General features: G+C 52.9%; 1 protein-coding gene across 4 annotated transcripts in view; it reads left to right on the top strand.

Moving 5' to 3' along the window:
- Positions 1-19776, top strand: part of ADA (adenosine deaminase) — a 32743-nt gene that overhangs the window by 11600 nt on the left and 1367 nt on the right. For 2 of the 4 annotated variants that reach the window (XM_010384270.1, XM_030914547.1), the window contains exons 2-10: positions 3817-3878; positions 10844-10966; positions 13742-13885; positions 14640-14755; positions 15926-16053; positions 17595-17666; positions 17743-17844; positions 18020-18084; positions 19523-19652. In XM_010384270.1, coding sequence (XP_010382572.1) covers positions 3817-3878; positions 10844-10966; positions 13742-13885; positions 14640-14755; positions 15926-16053; positions 17595-17666; positions 17743-17844; positions 18020-18084; positions 19523-19652 — 942 coding nt within the window. The remainder of the gene's footprint in view (positions 1-3816; positions 3879-10843; positions 10967-13741; positions 13886-14639; positions 14756-15925; positions 16054-17594; positions 17667-17742; positions 17845-18019; positions 18085-19522; positions 19653-19776) is intronic. The other 2 variants (XR_004052633.1, XM_030914546.1) reach the window with 2 other exon arrangements.

The raw sequence follows: 19776 nt of genomic DNA, 5'->3' as shown, positions 1-19776 counted from the left end.
ATTACAGGCATGAGCCACCGTGCCCAACCCATGTAAGGTAATATTTACAGGTTCTGGGCATTAGGATTAGCATGTAGACAGCTTTGTGGGGGCCACCATTCAGCCCACTGTGCTAACCCTGTGAACCACTGCTAACTTGACATCTGATGGCCCGGCCTTCTGCATACCACACACCCTCCCACCTCTCTGGCCACAGTACTGTAGGCTCAGCCTCCTCCGTAAAGCTACTAAGTGCTTGCGCTGGCCAAAGCTTCATCCTAGGCCTTTTCCTTACCTCCCTTGATGTTCTCTCCCTAGGTGAACTCCTTCAAGCCCACACCTTCTGTGCCCACCCACATTCCTACCTACATTCCCAGCGTGGGCTTCTCAGGGTAGCTCTAGACTCTTACATCCCATTGGCTTCCTCCATTTACCTTTGGATATCTCAAAGGCATCTCCAGTTGGCTGGACGCAGTGGTTCACACCTGTAATCCCAGCATTTTGGGAGGCTGAGGTGGGCAGATCACTTGAGGTCAGGAGTTCAAGACCAGCCTGGCCAATATGGTGAGACCCAGTCTCTACTAAAAATACAAAAATTAGTTGCGCATGGTTGTGGGTACCTGTAGTCCCAACTACTCAGGAGGCTAAGGCAGGAGAATCGCTTGAACTTGGGAGGTAGAGGTCGCAATGAGCCGAGCTGGAGCCACTGCACTCCAGCCTGGGCAACAGAGCAAAACTCCATCTCAAAAAAACAAAAAACAAAATGCGTCTCCAGTTTAACATAACTAAGACAAACCTAATCATGCCTCCCTCCCCCACATCCTCCCTCCTGGAGGGAGCTCCAGGACTTGGTCTTCTCTTCCAGAGTTCTCTGTCTCAAACTGTGGGAATTGCCCCCCACCCAGGCCTAACCTGAAGTGTGAGCCTTGCCATCTCTTTCTATCCACCTGTTTTTCCTCTATGCACCTCACAACCCTGGTGCAATCCACAGTCATCTTTCAAATGGCTGCAGTAGCCTCTAACTGGCCTTGCAGGAGCCATCCTCTTTCTCTAACCAGCTGCCAACGCTGCAGTGGCTTCTGTGTGCTTTCCAGATAAAGCCTGACTCCTCGTGGCCCGCACAGCCCTGCCTGGGTGGTCCTATCCTACAGCCTCTCCAGTCCCGTGAACCATCCCTTCTCTGAGCCTCTATTTAATTCCTTTCATACACCCCATTTTCTTCTGCCATAGGGCCTTGCACATGCTGTTCCCTCCACCTGGAATTTTCTTCCCGCCTCCCCCTGTACCCCTCCTTGCATTGTGGGTTCTTCTCTGTCCTCCAGCTTTTCACTCAGGCTCATTGTTGGCCCTCTAGATGTGTTCGCTTCTCTTGTTTGTTACCCTCTGTCATAGGAGTCGTCTTGGTTTGTGACTGTACATTTTCCCATGTGACATTTGCTTAATGCCTCTCCCACTCTGGGGCCTGTACAAGCCCCAGGAACAGGACTTAGACCCTTCTGTTTAACTCTACAATCTACCATCCAGCAGGAGCGCAGGCCTTCATTGACTTTTATTTTATTTTTATTTTTGAGATGGAGTTTCGCTCTTGTCGCCCAGGCTGGAGTACAGTGGCATAATCTCGGCTCACTGCAGCCTCTGCCTCCTGGGTTCAGGTGATTCCCTTGCGTCAGCCTCCCGTGTAGCTGAGATTACAGGTGTGCGCCACCATGCCCAGCTAATTTTTTGTATTTTTAGCAGAGATGGGGTTTTGCCGTGTTGGCCAGGCTGGTCTCGAACTCCTGGCTTCAGGTGATCCACCCACCTCGGCCTCCCAAAGTGGTTGGATTACAGGCGTGAGCCCCCATGCCCGGCCTTCATTGACTTTTAGTTGACAACTATTTAGCATTTGCTATGTGCCAAGAACTCCCTGTGTACTAATGCAGTTAACCCTCATGAAGCCTAGAAGGAAGGACTGTCATTCTCTCCATTTAACAGATGGGGATGCCGAGGCACAGGAAGTGAAGTGACTTTCTCAGGGTCACACAGGGAGTGAGTGGAGGAGCCGAGATTCCAGCTCTAACTGCATGATGCTCTGTACAGTGTGACTCCGGCTCTCTGGCTGGGCCCTCTCCATAGCCCTGTGAGGGTTAAGGATAGAAAACAGAGGCTCAGAGAGGTGAGGTCCCTTGCCTGAGGTCACACAGCTGGTTGGCCGTTCCCTGGGCTATAAGCTTCAGTATTCCCAATGCTGAGCATATTTTGAGAACCCAAGAAACAAACATTTGACTGGGTGGGAACTGAACTCATTTTGTCAGGGAATCCAGCAACTAAGCTGGCCCCGAGCCTGGGTGTGAGGACCGCTCTGTCCCTTGCCAGCTGGATGACCTCGGGAGAGATCTGATGACTCTGAGGTCCTGCTGATAGGACCTCTGGTGTCTCTGTTCCCTGCTGGCCTCCCATGGGCCTGGGCTGGGTTTCCTCTGCAGGAGCCAGCTCATGTATGTGCTCCTAGATGCCCTTGGACCAGCAACTCCTTGGCTGTTCCTCCCTGAGCCAGAGCAGCCAACTTTCTTATCCAGCTCTCCATGCTCCCCACCGCAGCATGAGATGTCAGCTGAGAGTTTTCTGGATCTCCCCTGGCTACGGAGAAAGCTTCCATCATTTGGAACAGGAAGAAGAGGAACAGCAAAGTCCCTTTCCCCACCGTCTCCCACTGTGCTTCTAACAGCTCATACTAAACACCCTGACTGAGCAGCAGGGGCTGTTTCCTTCGGGCTATCCATGTCCACCTACACTGTCCTTTTTAATCCTTGCAATTTTTCTTGGACAGGGGGGCATAATATTCCATTGTTTTTCAGTTGAGGAAACTGAGGCTCAGAGAGGTCAAGTGTCTTGTCTGAGGTCACACAACAGAACTGGGAGTCAAGCCAGATGGGCTGCCTCCAAGGACCCTGCTCTTAAACTCTAGAGTACTAGAAAGTTCTTCTATTGCCTAATATTGATTCCTGATAGGCTATGCTTGAGTAGCATCTGCTTTTGAAAATGGAGCCTGGGCCGGTCGCGGTGGCACATACCTGTAATCCCAGCACTTTGGGAGGCCAAGGTGGGTGGATCACCTGAGGTCAGGAGTTCGAGACTAGCCTGAGCAACTGGTAAAACCCCATCTCTGCTAAAAATACAAAAATGAGCTGGGCGTGGTGGCACCTGCCTATAGTCCCAGCTACTCAGGAGGCTGAGGCACAAGAATTGCTTGAACTCAGGAAGTGGAGGTTGCAGTGAGCAGAGATCGCGTCACTGCCCTCCAGCCTGGGAGACAGAGCGACACTCCATCCATCTCAAAAAAAAGAAAAAGAAAAAGAAAATGGATCCTGAATTTTGAAATATGCTGTGGCTCTTCCCTAGTTCGGGACATCTGGGTCAATCCCTTTTGTTAAAGTAGTTTATTTAGTTGGCTGAGAGCGAGAGCTGCCTACGTGACCTGGAGCACAAACTTTGGAATTGGGCTTGGGTTAAAATTCTGCCTCTGTCACTCACCAGCTGCAATTAAGAACAAAGATACTGGGTTGGGCCCCTGCTTCTATTACTTGCATGCTGTGTGGCCTTGGATGAGATATTTAACCCCTCTGAACCTCAGTGTCCTCAATTGTGAAAGAGATCGAGATAACAGCTAAACCCATATCCCAGGAGCGGATAAAACGAGATAGTGCAGTACAGAGTTTACTGAAGTGTTTGGGGTCAGCAGCCGGCCAGTAAATGGTGGCTAATGGTTATCATGATTAATTAATTAAGCTCTGAAAGGCTCATAGGTATTTCTTCTCTCTCTCCCTTTCTCTGTCTCTTCCCCCTGCCCCCTTGTAGGTAGAACTGCACGTCCACCTAGACGGAGCCATCAAGCCTGAGACCATCTTATACTATGGCAGGTAAGTCCATAGAGAAGAGCCCTCTCCCTGGGATTTGGGTGGGGTTCACAGCTCCACCCAGAGGACCCTGGGGAATTCCAGGGTCACTGTTCCTTCCTGTCTCCCTGTGGGAATTAAGCCACCTCCAGGCCAGAAGTGGGACTGTGGAGACATGGAGGCCTCAGCACTGCGCTGGAGACCCACAGACCAACTCCTGAGCTTTCTGGGCCTCTGAGTTTTGTCCTCCTGGTGTCAGGTGAGCCAGGCCTGAGCCTGCTCTCCCCACCCACCCACATACATGCATGAAGGTAGTTCCCAGAGCTGAATCAGTCTCTTTTTTTTTTTCTTTTGAGATGGAGTCTTGCTCTGTCACCCAGGCTGGAGTGCAATGGCATGATCTCGGCTCACTGCAACCTCCATCTCCTGGGTTCAAGCGATTCTCCTGCCTCAGCCTCCCGAGTAGCTGGGATTACAAGCACACGCCACCATGTCCGGCCAATTTTTGTATTTTTAGCAGAGATGGGATTTCACCATGTTGGCCAGGCTGGTCTCGAACTCCTGACCTCAAGTAATCCACCCAGCTTGGCCTCCCACAGTGCTGGGATTACAGACGTGAGCCACCGTGCCCAGCTCCTGTCTTTTGACTTAGCTGAGAGCCTGTAGCTGGTGATGTGCCCACATGAGATGCCAGTACCATTTGTTGAGCATCTCCTAGAGCTGGGCTGGGCTTTATCAGCTCATTGAATTCCTCCATGCTTGGAAGAGGAGGATATGGTCTCTGCATTTTACTGAGGAGGGAATGGGCTCAGACAAGACAGTTGTCTAAGGTCACACAAATTAATAGCAGATCAAGAGTTGAACCCAAGGCTGTCTGACCCCTAAGGCTTTACTACATCATCAGGGTCATAACCTGCTAGGAGATACGGAAACGTGGCTCCCCGACTGTGGGCCCAAATCTCTGCATCTTCCAAGTGAGAACACACTTCCTGCCTCAGCTCTCAGAGATGCTAGGGGGCCAGAGGGTCCCCCTGTTCCCCAGCGAGGAAGGTTCTTCCCTTCCTATGCAGACCTCAAGGGCTCACAGCAGCTCCTCTCTTAGGACCAGCATTGAAGGGCAGGGACTTTGAAATCCAGCGGATCTGGATTGAAATCCGGACACATTGTCTCCTGTCTGCGAACTTGGTCTCTATCAACTGAGGCTAAGAACAGGCGCTCCCTAGAGAGACGACCTAGGAGATATGGGCTCCTTGTCCGCCCAGCCCTGCCCCAGCAGACTTGCGTTCCTCGCATGTTTGCACAGCACTCACTTTGTCTGGAGCTGAAAGAACTCAGCCTCTCCCTCATGGTCTTGGAATTCAGCTCTGGACCCAAATTTGAACATTTCTGCTCCATAAGCCAGAATCCTGTTAATTCAGAGGCCTGCCCCTGTGGGGAGAACGAGGGATCTCTGGGGGTTGCCCCCAACTCTCGGGAGCATCTCCACCAACTCCCTGAGAGATTTCTGGTAAGTCCACTGTTCTCCATCTTTTCGTACTTCCGGGGACCTTTTTCTCCCCCAGGAAGCTGCCACTGATTTAATTCCTATTTAACTGCAAGGCATAAGCATATTAACATCTCTTGTGTGCCAAACATTTCTTTAAGTGCTTTACCGGGGTTAAGTTATTGAATCCTTACAACACTTTGTAAGATAGGAACTCTATTGCTGTCATTTACAGATGAGGAGACTGAGCCGCGGTAGGTGGAGTAAGGTGCCCAGTAAGCACAGGGCAAAGGTTTCATCCCAGATAGTCTGCCCCTGAGTCCATGGCCCTGGCCATTACCCCCTGTCAGAGGTTTTGGTGAAGTGACGCACGTAAAATGCTTAGCTCAGGGTCTAGCACACATTAATGTGCTCCATAAATGTCACTTAATGATAATATTCTTATTAATTAGACCTTATATCTCTAAGTGGGGTGAAGCCTCTTGGCTTATCTCTGCCTGGCCTTTGCCCATGTCAAGCCGCTAACGTATCACAAAGCCCCTAATCAGGTCATTCAGTGGGGCACCAAGATGAGATCGAACCGAGGCACTCATGAAAGGGTCATGGAGGGCTCATCAGCTGCAGCCAGGGACTGTGAGCACCGGGCAGGGCCAAGAGAAAGGGGAAAGGAACCACCGGAAGGGGCACTGGTCTGATCGTCCATTCCTCACACCACCTCTGGGTCTTGGAGATGGCATGCAGCAGGAGCCAGCTGGAGCTTGGCCTGAAGTCAGCAGGCAGGGGACTGGGGATTTTGTCACACTCAGATATGGGTGTCTGTAAATGCACACAAATATGGGCTAAGAATGGAAGGAAGAGGGGAGCCTCTGGCCTGAGCCCTGCTAGGCCCAATTCAGTGGTCCTTTTTCAAGCTCTGGGACTCAGGCCTGCTTTGCTAATTTGTTCTCACACATTTCTCCTTCCTCCAGTTCCCGGGATTCTGCCTTTTTCAGGGACTTCTCCAACATATTTCTCAGTCTTGTTTATAACCCTGTCAGCGATTTCTACAGAGATTCTGAACCTGATTGCTCTTTCCTCCGATCACTGCCCGGGTCTGGGCCACCACTGTCCCTCCCTGGTGCTGTGGCCTCCTGATTGGTCTCAGCTATCTATTCTGGCCTTCCTCTCTATGGGCCCTGTAGTGCTGTAGTTGGAGCAACAGCCTTAACCCATGGTCTTCCCAGCTCATTCCCAGCTTCCCCACCTCACTCAGAGTCAAAGCCACACATGGGCCTTAAAGTTCTGCAACGCCTGCATTGCCTCTCTGACCTCTCTAAGGCTCCCTGCTTAGTCTACACTGGATGTTTTTCAAACACGCCAGACCTCGTAAACCAAGAGAGGCTGGGTTGCTTGGCCAAGGTCACACAGCCTTTAAGTCACAGAGCTGGGATTCAAACCCAGACCATTGGGCTTCCAAGTCAAGACACGCAAAGTTTCCATTCTTCCTCTGTGCACCCCTACAAGGAAAATACTATGTTTTACTGACAAGGGCACCAAGGGCCTTAGAGGGGAGAGCTCCTGCCCGGGATGATGTGGTAAATAGGGGTGCGAAATGGACTTGACCTGCAATCCCTGAGCTCATTCTCCCTCCCTGGGCTCCTGAAGGTGGGCTTCTTGTGGCTGTGTTACCCACCAAGGCAGGAAGAGGACTAGACAGTGCCCCAGCACAGCAGCTGTGGCTGACCAGGGAGTAGGGATCATCTAAGAACAGAGCGTGTGCGGTGGCTCATGCCTGTAATCCCAGCATTTTGGGAGGCTGAGGCGGGTGGATCATCTGAGGTCAGGAGTTCAAGACCAGCCTGGCCAACATGGGGAAACCCCATGTCTACTAAACATACAAAAAATTAGCCAGGCGTGGTGGCGGGCGCCTGTAATCCCAGCTACTTGAGAGACTGAGGCAGGAGAATCGCTTGAACCAGGGAGGTGGAGGTTGTAGTGAGCCGAACTCGCGCCATTGCACTCCAGCCTAGGCAACAAGAGCAAGGCTCCATCTCAAAAAAAAAGCAAAAGAAAAGAAAAAACAGAGCGTGGCCCTATGAGGAGCCTCGGCTTGTGTGGGTGGCCAGGGACAGCAAGAGGTGCTAGGGCCAGATGGGCACTTTCCAACTCAGTCTGAGCAGCTTCTGGAGGCCAGGTCCAGTGGGAGACTCTGGGAGTCCCTGTGCTCTTTGTCTCCTGTCGGGCCCCCGCATTAGCTCTCTGGCCTCAGCTCTGGCTTCCCTCCAATTTGTTTCCCATGCAGCAGCCAGAGGAGCTTTTAAAAAGGTAAATTATTTCATGCTAGTCCCCTGCTTGAAATCCTACAGTGCCTTCCCAGTGCTTTCAGCCAAAGCCCTAGTCCCTTCCTAAGCCCAGCCTGGCCCTACCCTCCCTGGTGCATCATCTACAGAAATGCCTGCTCTCTGACCTCCAACCACCCTGCGCTTCCTATACCCGCTGCTTCCTGCCTGCAGCCTTAGCACAGACCCCTCCCCTGCCCAGAACTGCCCCCTCCCCAAGGCTTCTGCTTAAATGTCACCTCCTCAGAGAGGCCTTCCCTGGCTGCTCTGTCTAAACTGTGTGTTGAAAAGGTCCTTCTTGATGGTTTTTGAGGAGGGAGGCTGGAGAAGAAGAATCGAAGAGGAGAAATAGAAAGCAAAATAATTTGTTCTTGGGGACCGGCTGGCAGTGGGCAAGGGGAGGCGCCCGTCTCTGGTGTGGACAGCTGGGTAGATGGAGGAGCCGTATTTGGAAATGCGGAACCCAGGAAGGGAGTGATCTAGAGGAAGGGGAAAAGTGGCATGAGATGCCTGCCTCTCAGCAGGCAGCCAGACACATGAGTCTGTCTTGGTCACTGCTATCTGCCCAGTGCCCAGCACATCACAGGCCCTCAGTGGTGGTGTGTGAGCATAGAGAATTAGAAGCTGTGGACCTCTGGATCCTGAGCTGAAAACCACCAAAGGAGATGAGTTGACCTGGCCAGGTATGTAAAAGGCAGAGTTTGAGAGAGAATGGCCAGAGGGCAGAGCCCCTGCAGGTGGAGTCCCGGGAGCTGGAGGGAGACCATGAAGAGAATCGCACATGGCTGGTGCAGCAGGTCCCAGGCAAATATGGCCACTGGGTTTGGCAATATGGGAGCCAAAGCCCTAGCGTCATCTCCTTGCCTTCTACCCAGCAGTTCCCAGAATGATATCCAGAACAGTATTTGACAACTGGTACAGGCTCTTCAGGGGCCACAGTTACTGGGCAAGGCCTTGTGAGGGTGACTTTGGGGCAGCTGGCCAGCAGTGGGAGGGGAAGCAGTTTCAGGGGAACCCAAGGCACTGAGCTCCGACCTCCAGGTGCCAGCGCCGCACCAGGGCACCATTCCCCTGCAGGCTTTTACAGGGATTAGGGACTGGTAAGTAGCTGTGGTGGGCTGACTAGCAGGCTGGTGGGCACCAGGGTGACCCCTTGGTGGTACCCTCTGGGCACTCATGGGGACTGGGGCTAACAGATGGGGAAGGGAGCACATTCAGGGGGTTTAGGAAACATATTTATGTAGGGAAACATTTTAATATTTTACTAACAGAAGCTATTAAAGTACTTACAAACTTACATACAAACACCATTTGGTCAAACACTTCTGTTTCTTTGACAATTTCTTCTTCTTTTTTTTTTTTTTTGAGACAGGGTCTCCCTCTGTCACCCAAGCTGGAGTACAGTGGTGCAATCTTGGCCCACGGTAGCCTCGACTTCCAGGCTCAGGTGGTCCTCCCACCTTAGCCTCCCAAGTAGCTGCGACTACAGGCACACACCACCACGCCTGGAGAATTTTTGTTTTGAAGGGGTTTCACCAGGCTGGTCTCAAACTCCTGGGCTTAAGTGATCCGCTTGCCTTGGCTTCCCAAAGTGCTGGGATTACAGGTGTGAGCCACTGTGCCTGGCCTCCTACTTTTCCGTTTCTCCTTTGTGGATAATTGGATGCCTGGACCTCCTGATTTAATCTTCGAATTTTCTTTTATCCATTTTTTATCATCTTGTCTTTTTGTTCTACTCTGTGGAGGATTTCTTCACTTTTAGCTTCCAGGTCTTTTCTTACATCCTGACGTTGCTGCCGCATTCTCTTATAAATGTCCGAGCGCTTGTTCCTAGGTTCTGAATGTTCCCTTGTTTCAAGGATGTTATGTCTTCTCATCTCTTTGAGGATATTCATTTCTTTTTTGTTTTGGTTCTTAGGTTTTCATCTGTTCTTTGTGCCATTTCCTCGGATTGCTTTTGTCTGTTCTCTTGTTTTGTCCCTCATGTTAGAAGCATTTCTTTTTTTTCTTTTTTTTCTTTTTTTTTTTTGAGACAGAGTCTCGCTCTGTCGCCAGGCTGGAGTGCAATAGCATGATCTCAGCTCATCACAACCTCTGATTCTCTGGTTCAAGGGATTCTCCTGCCTCAGCCTCCCGAGTAGCTGTGATTACAGGCGCGCACCACCATGCCCAACTAATTTTTGTATTTTTAGTAGAGATGGGGTTTCACCATGTTGGCCAGGATGGTCTCAATCTCCTGACCTCATGATCCTCCCATCTTGGCCTCCCGAAGTGCTGGGATTACAGGCATGAGCCACCATGCCCAGCCTAGAAGCATTTCTTAATGTCTGGTGTTATCTGGCTGTCCCTTTTATTTTAAAAAAAAGGGGAAACTGAGGCTCGAGGTGACCTTGTGAGCTGGAGCAGAGCCGGGATGGGAGGAGGAGGCAGGAGCGCGTGCTGAAGGGAGGAAGCCCCCCTGAGCTCACGCCCTGCTTTCCGTGGCTGGCAGGGGAGGCCGAGATGCTTGGGGAGAAATGAAGGCTCCAAGCCAGAGGGGCTGTTTCCAGCATGCCCTTACTGAGCGCTGCTGTAGTCCAGCCTGGTTGTGGTGGCTGTGGGCAGGGAGGGGAGAGAGGTCTGAGCTGGATGGCAGCCCACTGGGCCCCTCCCCTGAGCCTCCACCAGCCCTCTCCCATTGCGCTGGGCCAGGCAAGCCTCTGATGTGCCAGATGGAGGTCAGAGGAGCGAAGTCCTGATGCCTGCCCCTACCCTAGGAATTGTGACGCTGCAGTGACCCTGATAACCCCTGAATGGGCATAGGACCAGCTGGCCATGCCAGCTCCTGGGGCTGAGGAGGAAGTCATGAGCTTGCCCTGGCACTTTGTCTCCAAGCATCAGTCAACCAAGGATATGGAGGGCGTGCGTGCATGTGTGCACACATACATACTCACACACAACTTCAACCTGTTTATCCCCCTTGAGATTTGCTGACTTGTGCATTGGGGGCAAAAGGTGCTGGGAAAATTCTGGTCCTGGTTCTCAGCTTCCCTATCTGTCTAGTGGGAGCAGCTGGACTGAGAGATGCCCATGTCTCCTGCTGTGGTCCTGTGAGGAGGCCGGTGCTCCTGAGTCTCCTCCACCCTGGCCCATCAGGCCTGCCTGGATCCTGCCCCAGGTTGGTCCACCACTCACTGTTTTGTTTCCAGGAGGAGAGGGATCGCCCTCCCAGCTAACACAGCAGAGGGGCTGCTGAACGTCATTGGCATGGACAAGCCGCTCACCCTGCCGGACTTCCTGGCCAAGTTTGACTACTACATGCCTGCTATTGCGTGAGTTGCCCCCAGCCCGCAGGTCCTGGGGCAGCATTGATCCCTACAACTAGGACCAGGCCTGTCCCTCAGCCTGTGGGGGCCCGAGAAGGTGCTCTGAAACCACAGCCATCTTTCTCACCATTGTGTACACTTAGTGAGTCTTTCCAGTGCCTTTAGGCCTCAGTTTTTCCTTCTGAGATGTGGGTGTAATGGACTGAAATTGCTTCAACTTCTACAGAGAAATGGCAGAATATGGGAGCTAAGAACACAGGGTCAGAGGCAGTGCAGGGCTTGAACCCGAGCCATCTATCTCCTAGTTCAGGGCTTCATGTCGTGAGGGGAGGGGAGGCCTGAATGTGGGGTGGGGGCAGGGAGATGTGGGGAAGATTCTCTCGAAGGCTTTTTTTTTTCCCTGTCTTGAGTCGCTGGGGAATAGCACTAGGTACTGAAAAGGCCCAGAAGGGGTATGGGCGAGTGCTAGAGAGAAATTTCAATGACTTATTTATTTATTTGTTTGTTTATTTATTTATTGAGACAGAGTCTCACTCTGTTGCCCAGGCTGAAGTGCAGTGGTGCGATGTCAGCTCACTGCAACCTCCACCTCCCAGTTTAAGGGATTCTCCTGCTTTAGCCTCCCAAGTAGCTGGGTTCACAGGCAGCCACCATCACACCCAGCTAATTGTTTTATACTTTTAGTAGAGATGGGGTTTTACTATGTTTGCCAGGCTGGTCTCGAACTCCTGAACTCAGGTGATCTGCTCGCCTCAGCCTCCCAAAGTGCTGGGATTACAGGCATGAGCCACTGCACCCGGCCTCCATCCTCATCCTCGAGATGCAAGAACTTCCAGTGACCCCTTCTCCTGAGAGTGGCCTGATCTCCCCTGGACAGGGCACTTTCTTCCCACACGGGGCTCTCCCAGCACTTGTGTGCCTTCCCTCACACATTCTAGTAACCACTTCATTTTCACTCTTCATGGCAGGAACTTCCAGCTAAGCACGGTCCACCGTTATGTGATCAACACAGTGGCCCTGGCAGGCCAATTTGTGCCTTGCTTCTGGAACAAACATGCAGTGATAACAACGAAAATGTTTTGAGCATGTGTCTGCTCTGCTCCAAGCACTGGCCCGGGTGGGGTTTATGAAGTTTGACTCATTTGTCCCCACAACAACTCCTTGTTGTCAGAGGGTGACTAACGGGGGGTCACATAGCAGATAAGTGTGGACACAAGGATCCAAGTCCATGACTATATCCCAGGAGTCTCTCACATCCAGGTGTCCCTCTGGACTTGTCCAGCTGTGTCCTTTTCTCTTATTTCTCTTCCCTGCCAGCCTTACCTTCATCACCGACAAATATTGGGCTACTCTGTCCTAGGCATGGTCCTCAGCTGAGAGGTCACAGCCATCTCAAGACAGAGGGGTCCTTGCCACATGGAGACTGCATTCTAGTAGGGGATACAGCAAACTGGCTGATAAACCGTATGACACACAATGTTGAGAGGTGATAAGGACCTGGGAGAAAAAGAAAGCCCCAGAGAATGGTGGAGGGGCCGTTTTAAGATAAGACGGTCTGGGCCAGGTGCAGTGGCTCATGCCTGTAACCCCAGCACTTTGGGAGGCTGAGGTGGGCAGATCATGAGGTCAGGAGATTGAAACCATCCTGGCTAACATGGTGAAACCCCATCTCTACTAAAAATACAAAAAGTTAAATGGGCATGGTGGCACGTGCCTGTAATCCCAGCTACTCGGGAGGCTGAGGCAGAAGAATCACTTGAACCCAGGAGGCAGAGGCTACAGTGAGCTGAGATGGCGCCACTGCACTCCAGCCTGGGTGACAGAGCAAGATTCTATCTCAAAAAAAAAAAAAAAGAAAAGAGAAAAGAAAAAGATAAGGCAGTCAGGGAAGGCCTCTCTGAGGAGGTGAAGCTTGAGCTGGCTGTAAACCAGGGGAGTGGGAGAGATGCAGTGTAGGACACTATCGGGGAAGGGGAAGAGCAGGCCTGTGTCTTCTCTGGTGGCCTCAGGGAATGAGGGAGAAGGAAGATGTTGGGGAGCCTGGCAAGGCCTGGAGGATGCAGGCCTTGTGGATGGGACCTGGGAGTTGTGATGTCATTCTCCATGGCAGAAAGCTATTGGGGCTTTGAGGGGAGAAGCGCTATGCTTTGATTTACCTTTTTTTTTTTTTTTTTTTTGAGACAGAGTCTCGCTCTGTCGCCTGGGCTGGAGTGCAGTGGCTGGATCTCAGCTCACTGCAAGCTCCGCCTCTGGGGTTTACGCCATTCTCCTGCCTCAGCCTCCTGAGTAGCTGGGACTACAGGTGCCCGCCACCTTGCCCGGCTAGTTTTTTGTATTTTTTAGTAGAGACGGGGTTTCACGGTGTTAGCCAGGATGGTCTCGATCTCCTGACCTCGTGATCCACCCGTCTCGGCCTCCCAAAGTGCTGGGATTACAGGCTTGAGCCACCGCGCCCGGCCTTGATTTACCTTTTTAAACCCCAGCTGCTGGGTGGAGAACAGGATGACAGGGGCAAGCATGGAGACAGGGAGGCCAGTGAGAGATGGCGTGATTCAAGCCAGGATGGAGGAGGGAGAACTGGCATGCAGTTCCAAAGTACAGCTGATAGGACTTGCACAGTGTCTAGGATCTTATCCAGTGAATGCCCAGAGCTTGGGTTTGGGGGATGAGAATGGGGCCAGAAGTGGGTTTAATCTGCCAAGGGTTGGGGATGTCATTTGCTCCTGGAGCTCCCAAGGGACTTGGGGAAGGTTGGTCCCAACCCCTTTCTTCCCTTCCCAGGGGCTGCCGGGAGGCTATCAAAAGGATCGCCTATGAGTTTATAGAGATGAAGGCCAAAGAGGGCGTGGTGTACGTGGAGGTGCGGTACAGTCCGCACCTGCTTGCCAATTCCAAAGTGGAGCCAATCCCCTGGAACCAGGCTGAGTGAGTGATGGGCCTGGAAGAGGCCGTGGTGTGGGTGTGGCTGGGAGGCTCAGCTCTGAGACTGGAGGGGTGAACTGCTGGGAATCCCTGACCCAAGCAAGACTTTGCTCTTGCCCCCAAGCTGGTCCATGGCCTCAGAAAGATGGGTTTAACTCTGTCACAAGAGACGTGGTTCCCATCCTCACCTTGCGGTTATGTTCTTACCTTGGGCACAAGTGTTTGGCTGTGTCTTGCTCTGGACACAGGCCTGCTGTCCAGGAATGTTAACTTGCTTAGCCAGCCAGGATTTCTGAGGGGTCTCCCTTGTCACTGACACAGATCAGATCTCTAAAGGTCCTGCTCTAACTTCATAACTGAAGTGAGCCTGGCCATTTCTAGCCCCCTGCCTGGGCCCCCATGGATCTCTAAGTGGTGTCACAAAACCATCCTGCCCCATTTTCTGAGCCATGACTCTAATACATGTAGAATGTGGACATCATGGCAGGCCTCAGCTGAGCAATGCTGGCCATGTGGGGGTGGGGAGGGCCGTGTAACACCACACACCTCCCACTAAGATCTAGCAGCTGCTTTAAGAGCCAGAAGGGACATGCTAGGGCCTGGGGGCATCTCTGCCAGTCTTTCCTTTGAGGCAGTGGGTCAGTGGGGGAGGAGGATCCTCCCCAAAGCCGCCTCTTCCTCCTCCGTCCCAGTCCCAGAGCTGCCCTTTAGGCCTTCCCTTTGCCTCAGGCCCATCCCTACTCCTCTCCTCACACAGAGGGGACCTCACCCCAGACGAGGTGGTGGCCCTAGTGGGCCAGGGCCTGCAGGAGGGGGAGCGAGACTTCGGGGTCAAGGCCCGGTCCATCCTGTGCTGCATGCGCCACCAGCCCAGTGAGTAGGATCACCGCCCTGCCCAGGGCAGCCCGTCTCACCCCCTTGAGCCCACTGGCAGGAACTTGGGGCTTCCTGAAACAACTGGAGACTTCCTAGGCAGGCTCAGAACTTCCTGGAGACGTTCTCCCCAGGGATGCCATGCCTTTGTAGCCACCCTGCAGGAAGCTCAACACCAAATAGGAACTTAACTATGGAAAAAAAAATCTAGGCTAGATTCTGATCAGCCGATGGTCCCCTCTTGAGACCCCATAGACCAGGCCCCATCCTGTCTAGGCCACAGAACCCGTGAATAGGCCTGATTTCCAGGATTTCTGAGGAGTCTTCCTTGTCACTGACGCTGATCAGATCTCTAGAGTTTGTGCCTCATGGTGAACAGCCTCACTGTGTGACCTTGGGCAGGTCACACCACCACTCTGGTTGTGCACCAAGACACCTCAGTTGTGCAGTGTCACAAGGAAATGATCACACTTACTTCATTCCTCTACCCTCAGGATTAGTGAGAACCAAAGAGCTAGCTGCATGCATTTCCTCTAATCCTTGCAGCAGCCTGTAAAGCAGAACTACCATTGCTTATTCCCATTTGACACATGAGGAAACAGGTGGAGTGAGGTGCAGCCTCTTGCAAGGCACGAACCCTGGTTTTCATCCAGGGACATTTAGTTCCAAAGCCTATGTTCATTCATTCTTTCTTAAACACTTCATAATAACTTTATTAGTTAACAGTACATAATACATTAGCAATATACTTCACAATACTAGTGTGAGTTCTATTTTAGATGACATGTTAAACGATCCTCCATTTCCTCATCTGCACATGGGAGTAAGCCTACCATGAGTGTTGTTGGAAACACCAGGTGAGAGAATGGTCCGTGTCATTTACTGAGCTCAGGTCCTGTCCTTGGTGCTTTACACACATGGCCTTGGCAAAGCCTGGCCACCCCTATGCAACAGCGGCAGTGTTCTTTCTGAAAAGGGCAGAAACTGAGGCCCTAAGCAGAGCAGTTTTCCGCAGGCCATGTGTTTAGGACATGGCAGTTAGGATTTGAAGACACTGAGCCCTGTTTTGTGCTGGCCTCCCATGGCGGGGGTTTGGATGGGACGGCAGGCAGGCTGGGAGGTCTCTCCATGGTGCTGGTGACAGAGCCTGGGTGGGCATCTCACCCACAGACTGGTCCCCCGAGGTGGTGGAGCTGTGTAAGAAGTACCAGCAGCAGACCGTGGTGGCCATTGACCTGGCTGGAGATGAGACCATCCCAGGAAGCAGCCTCTTGCCTGGACATGTCCAGGCCTACCAGGTGGGTCTTATGAGAAGGAATGGAGAGGCTGGCCCTGGGTGAGCTTGTCTCCCACCCAGAGTTGGGAGAAATCACAAGAACCAGGGAGCATGGGGTCTCCTGAGTTCTGAAGTGTGTCTTTGTTGAGTCTTAAGGCTTGGAACTGGAATCCCCCTGGGCCAGGCGTGGTGGTTCATGCCTGTAATCCCAACACTTTGGGAGGCTGAGGCAGGAGGACTGCTTGAGCCCAGGAGTTTGAGACCAGCCAGGGCAACATAGTGAGACTCCATCTCTGCAAATACAAAAAATGAGTCAGGTGTCGGGCATGGTGGTGCACGCCTGTAGTCCCAGCTACTTGGGAGGCTGGGCTGGGAGAATTGCTTGAGTCCAGGAAGTCGAAGAAGCAGTGAGCTGGGATCACGCCACTGTACCCCAGCCTGGGTGACAGGGAGACCCTGTCTCAAAAAAAAAAAAAAAAAGAAAGAGAAAAGAGAAAGAAGAAAGAAAGAAAGAGAGAAAGGAAGGAAGGGAGGGAGGGAGGGAAGGAGGAAGGAAGGAAGGAAGGAAGGTAGGGAGGGAGGGAGGGAGGGAGAGAGGGAGGGAGGGAGGGAAGGAGGAAGGGAGGGAGGGAGGGGGTGGAGGGAGGGAGGGAGGGAGGGAAGGAAGGAAGGGAGGGAGGGAGGGAGGAGGGAGGGAGGGAAGGAGGAAGGAAGGAAGGAAGGAAGGTAGGGAGGGAGGGAGGGAGAGAGGGAGGGAGGGAGGGAAGGAGGAAGGGAGGGAGGGAGGGGGTGGAGGGAGGGAGGGAGGGAGGGAGGGAAGGAAGGGAGGGAGGGAGGGAGGGAGGGAGGGAGGGAGGGAAGGAGGAAGGGAGGGAGGGAGGGGGTGGAGGGAGGGAGGGAGGGAGGGAGGGAAGGAAGGAAGGGAGGGAGGGAGGGAGGGAGGGAGGGAGGGAGGGAGGGAAGGAGGAAGGGAGGGAGGGAGGGGGTGGAGGGAGGAAGAAAAGCCTCCATTTGGTGTTGGGAGTCCTATGTTGAGCCTGCTTCTGACTGTGATTTGCTGTGTGAACCTGGGCAAGACTGTGTCTTCTCTGGGCCTCTGTTTCTTCTATTGAGGTGACTTGAGTTGGAGCCGACATCTCAAAAGTCGCTTCCAGCCTGATGATGAATGGGCTTCCTGTGGAGGGGCAGCATGGTGGGGAAGAGTCAGGGCTCTGGAGCCCCACTGCCCAGGCTCAGAGCTTGGTTCCACACTTCCTGTCTGACCTTGGTCACATTACTCGACTCTCCTGAGCTTCGGTCCCTCATTGTAAAGTGGGTGGGATAATCGTTGTGAAATTAGATAATGTAAACAAGTCACTTCATATACTACCTGACACATGGTAACTGGCTAATGAGTGACAGCCACCACTTAGATAAGGACTTGGGGGGTAAAAGACCAGGTTTCCCCATGCTGTTGAAGCAGGCAGCCTGACTAGGATGGTTCAAGCTCCACAGCGTGGTGAAGGCAGGGCCTGCCGGGGCCCTCTCCCTAGGGCGCCCATGACCTGGCTCTCCCCCTTCTAGGAGGCTGTGAAGAGCGGCATTCACCGTACTGTCCACGCTGGGGAGGTGGGCTCGGCCGAAGTAGTAAAAGAGGTGAGGGCCTGGGCTGGCCATGGGGTCCCTCCTTCCTGCCTCCTCCCGTACTTGGCTCCATTGTGCTTCTCTACAGGCTGTGGATATACTCAAGACAGAGCGGCTGGGACATGGCTACCACACCCTGGAAGACCAGGCCCTTTATGACAGGCTGCGGCAGGAAAACATGCACTTCGAGGTGAGCGGGCCAGGGAGTTGGGAGGAACCATCCCCGGCTGTCCCCACTTCCTGTATAGAGAGGCAGAAAGCAGGGCATGTCCCAGGAACTCGAGGGGTGGCCCCAGGCCCAGACATGGGGGAGGGATCAGCATGGCCTGGGGCCATCCCTGCCAGCCACACACCTGCTCTTCCAGATCTGCCCCTGGTCCAGCTACCTCACTGGTGCCTGGAAGCCGGACACGGAGCATGCAGTCGTTCGGTGAGCTCTGTTCCCCTGGGCCTGTTCAATTTTGTTCCAGGAAGGCCAAAGAGGGAAGAAACTGCAGAGATTGGGCATCAGCCCACGCCGGGTCTCTTAGATATGAAATCTATTTGACGCCCTGGGAAGCAGGCATTGCTGTCCTCATCTGACAAATGAATCCGAGGTCCAGATGTGCTGTGGCTTGGCTGGGATTACCCAGCTGCTAACAGCAGAGCTGGGGCCCTACAGCTCATTCAGCTGGAGCAGAATGCTCCGATACTCTGAGGGAAGCTTCCATACCTTCCAATTCTCCCAACTCTGCCTCCTGGGCATCGCATAGGAAGCAGGAGTCCCTCTGGCCAGCATGTTCTCTGTTCCTGGCACCTGGCCCTTGGGACCCCTGGGCAATCCCCTGAGAGCCAGCTTGAAGCTTTCCACTGGAGGGTCTGTTCCACCCTACCTGGCTCCCATCCTGGAGTCTAACCAGGGCCAAGGCCCTTCTTCCATCCTGTCACCAAGCCCTTGGAGCAATATCAGGCCTTAGGAAAAAGCTGCCTTCCCCAGGACAAGGACAGCAAGAACTCAGGGTGACCATGGTCAGGCCAGCACTTATCCATCTGCCAGGCATATGAGAAGGGGAGGGGCTTGGGCTCTGATGTTCTGATGACAAGGGAGTCTTGAGGCTTGCCTTAGGGACATGTGGCACCTGTGGAGGTTCTTGGAGGCACATGGGTATACCATGGGCTGGAAAAAGATCCAGGAGTCATCTGCACAGATATGGTGGCTGAAGGAGAAGCAGTGGCCCCAGGAGGTGGTGGAGCAAGAGGGCCTAGGATAGAACCCAGCAGGACAATGGTATTTAAGGGACCAGCAAAAGAGACAAGTAGGAAGAAAGTCAAAAGTGTGGTGTCAGAGAAATCCAGGGAAAAGGTTTGAACAAACAGCCAACAGTGTGAAATTCTGCTATACAAGTCAATTATGGTCGGAGCTAGGAAAGATCCATTAGATGCAACAAGATGGTGGTCAGGGATCGTGCTAAGAACAGCTTTCATAGTATGTTGGAATAGCCAGCTCCCAGTGGGACTGAGGAACAAGCAGGGTAGGGTGCAGAGGGGAAGGCTAGAGAGGGTGGCAGCTGGAGGGGGATGTTGCTTTCTTGGCTTCCACCCCCACCCCCACCCCCACCCCCACCCAGCTGCCACTCTGCTTGGTTCTCATGTCTGGCCTCTCTGCTGCCTTTGCCCAGCTGTGGTCTGCAGGATGGGTTGGAGTCTGGAGTTTCTGGTTACATAGACTTGAACAAGTTACCTCAGTTCTGAATTTATTTCCTCCTCTGCACAAGGATCAGATCTTTCAGATCTGTTTGAGGCTGCTTTGAGGATCAAAAGTGGGTGAATGTCAATGTGTTCTATATGAGTAAAAGGAGGCTCGTTCTCTCCTCCTCCCCCTTCTGCAGGCTCAAAAATGACCAGGCTAACTACTCACTCAACACAGATGACCCGCTCATCTTCAAGTCCACCCTGGACACTGATTACCAGATGACCAAACGGGACATGGGCTTTACTGAAGAGGAGTTTAAGAGGCTGGTGAGTGGGTGTGAGCCATACTGGCCTTGACTCGGGTTTGGGAGTATGATATCTACAGGTCCAGTCTGGGGCCTGAAACCTTTGGAGAGAGGGAGCAAGTTTGCCTCAACAGTCCAAGACAAGC

Source organism: Rhinopithecus roxellana, chromosome 13 (genome assembly GCF_007565055.1).
Source record: "Rhinopithecus roxellana isolate Shanxi Qingling chromosome 13, ASM756505v1, whole genome shotgun sequence".
Taxonomy (NCBI): Eukaryota; Metazoa; Chordata; class Mammalia; order Primates; family Cercopithecidae; genus Rhinopithecus; species Rhinopithecus roxellana.
The sequence above is the reverse complement of the archived record's forward strand: the minus strand, read 5'-3'. Positions and strand labels throughout refer to the sequence as shown.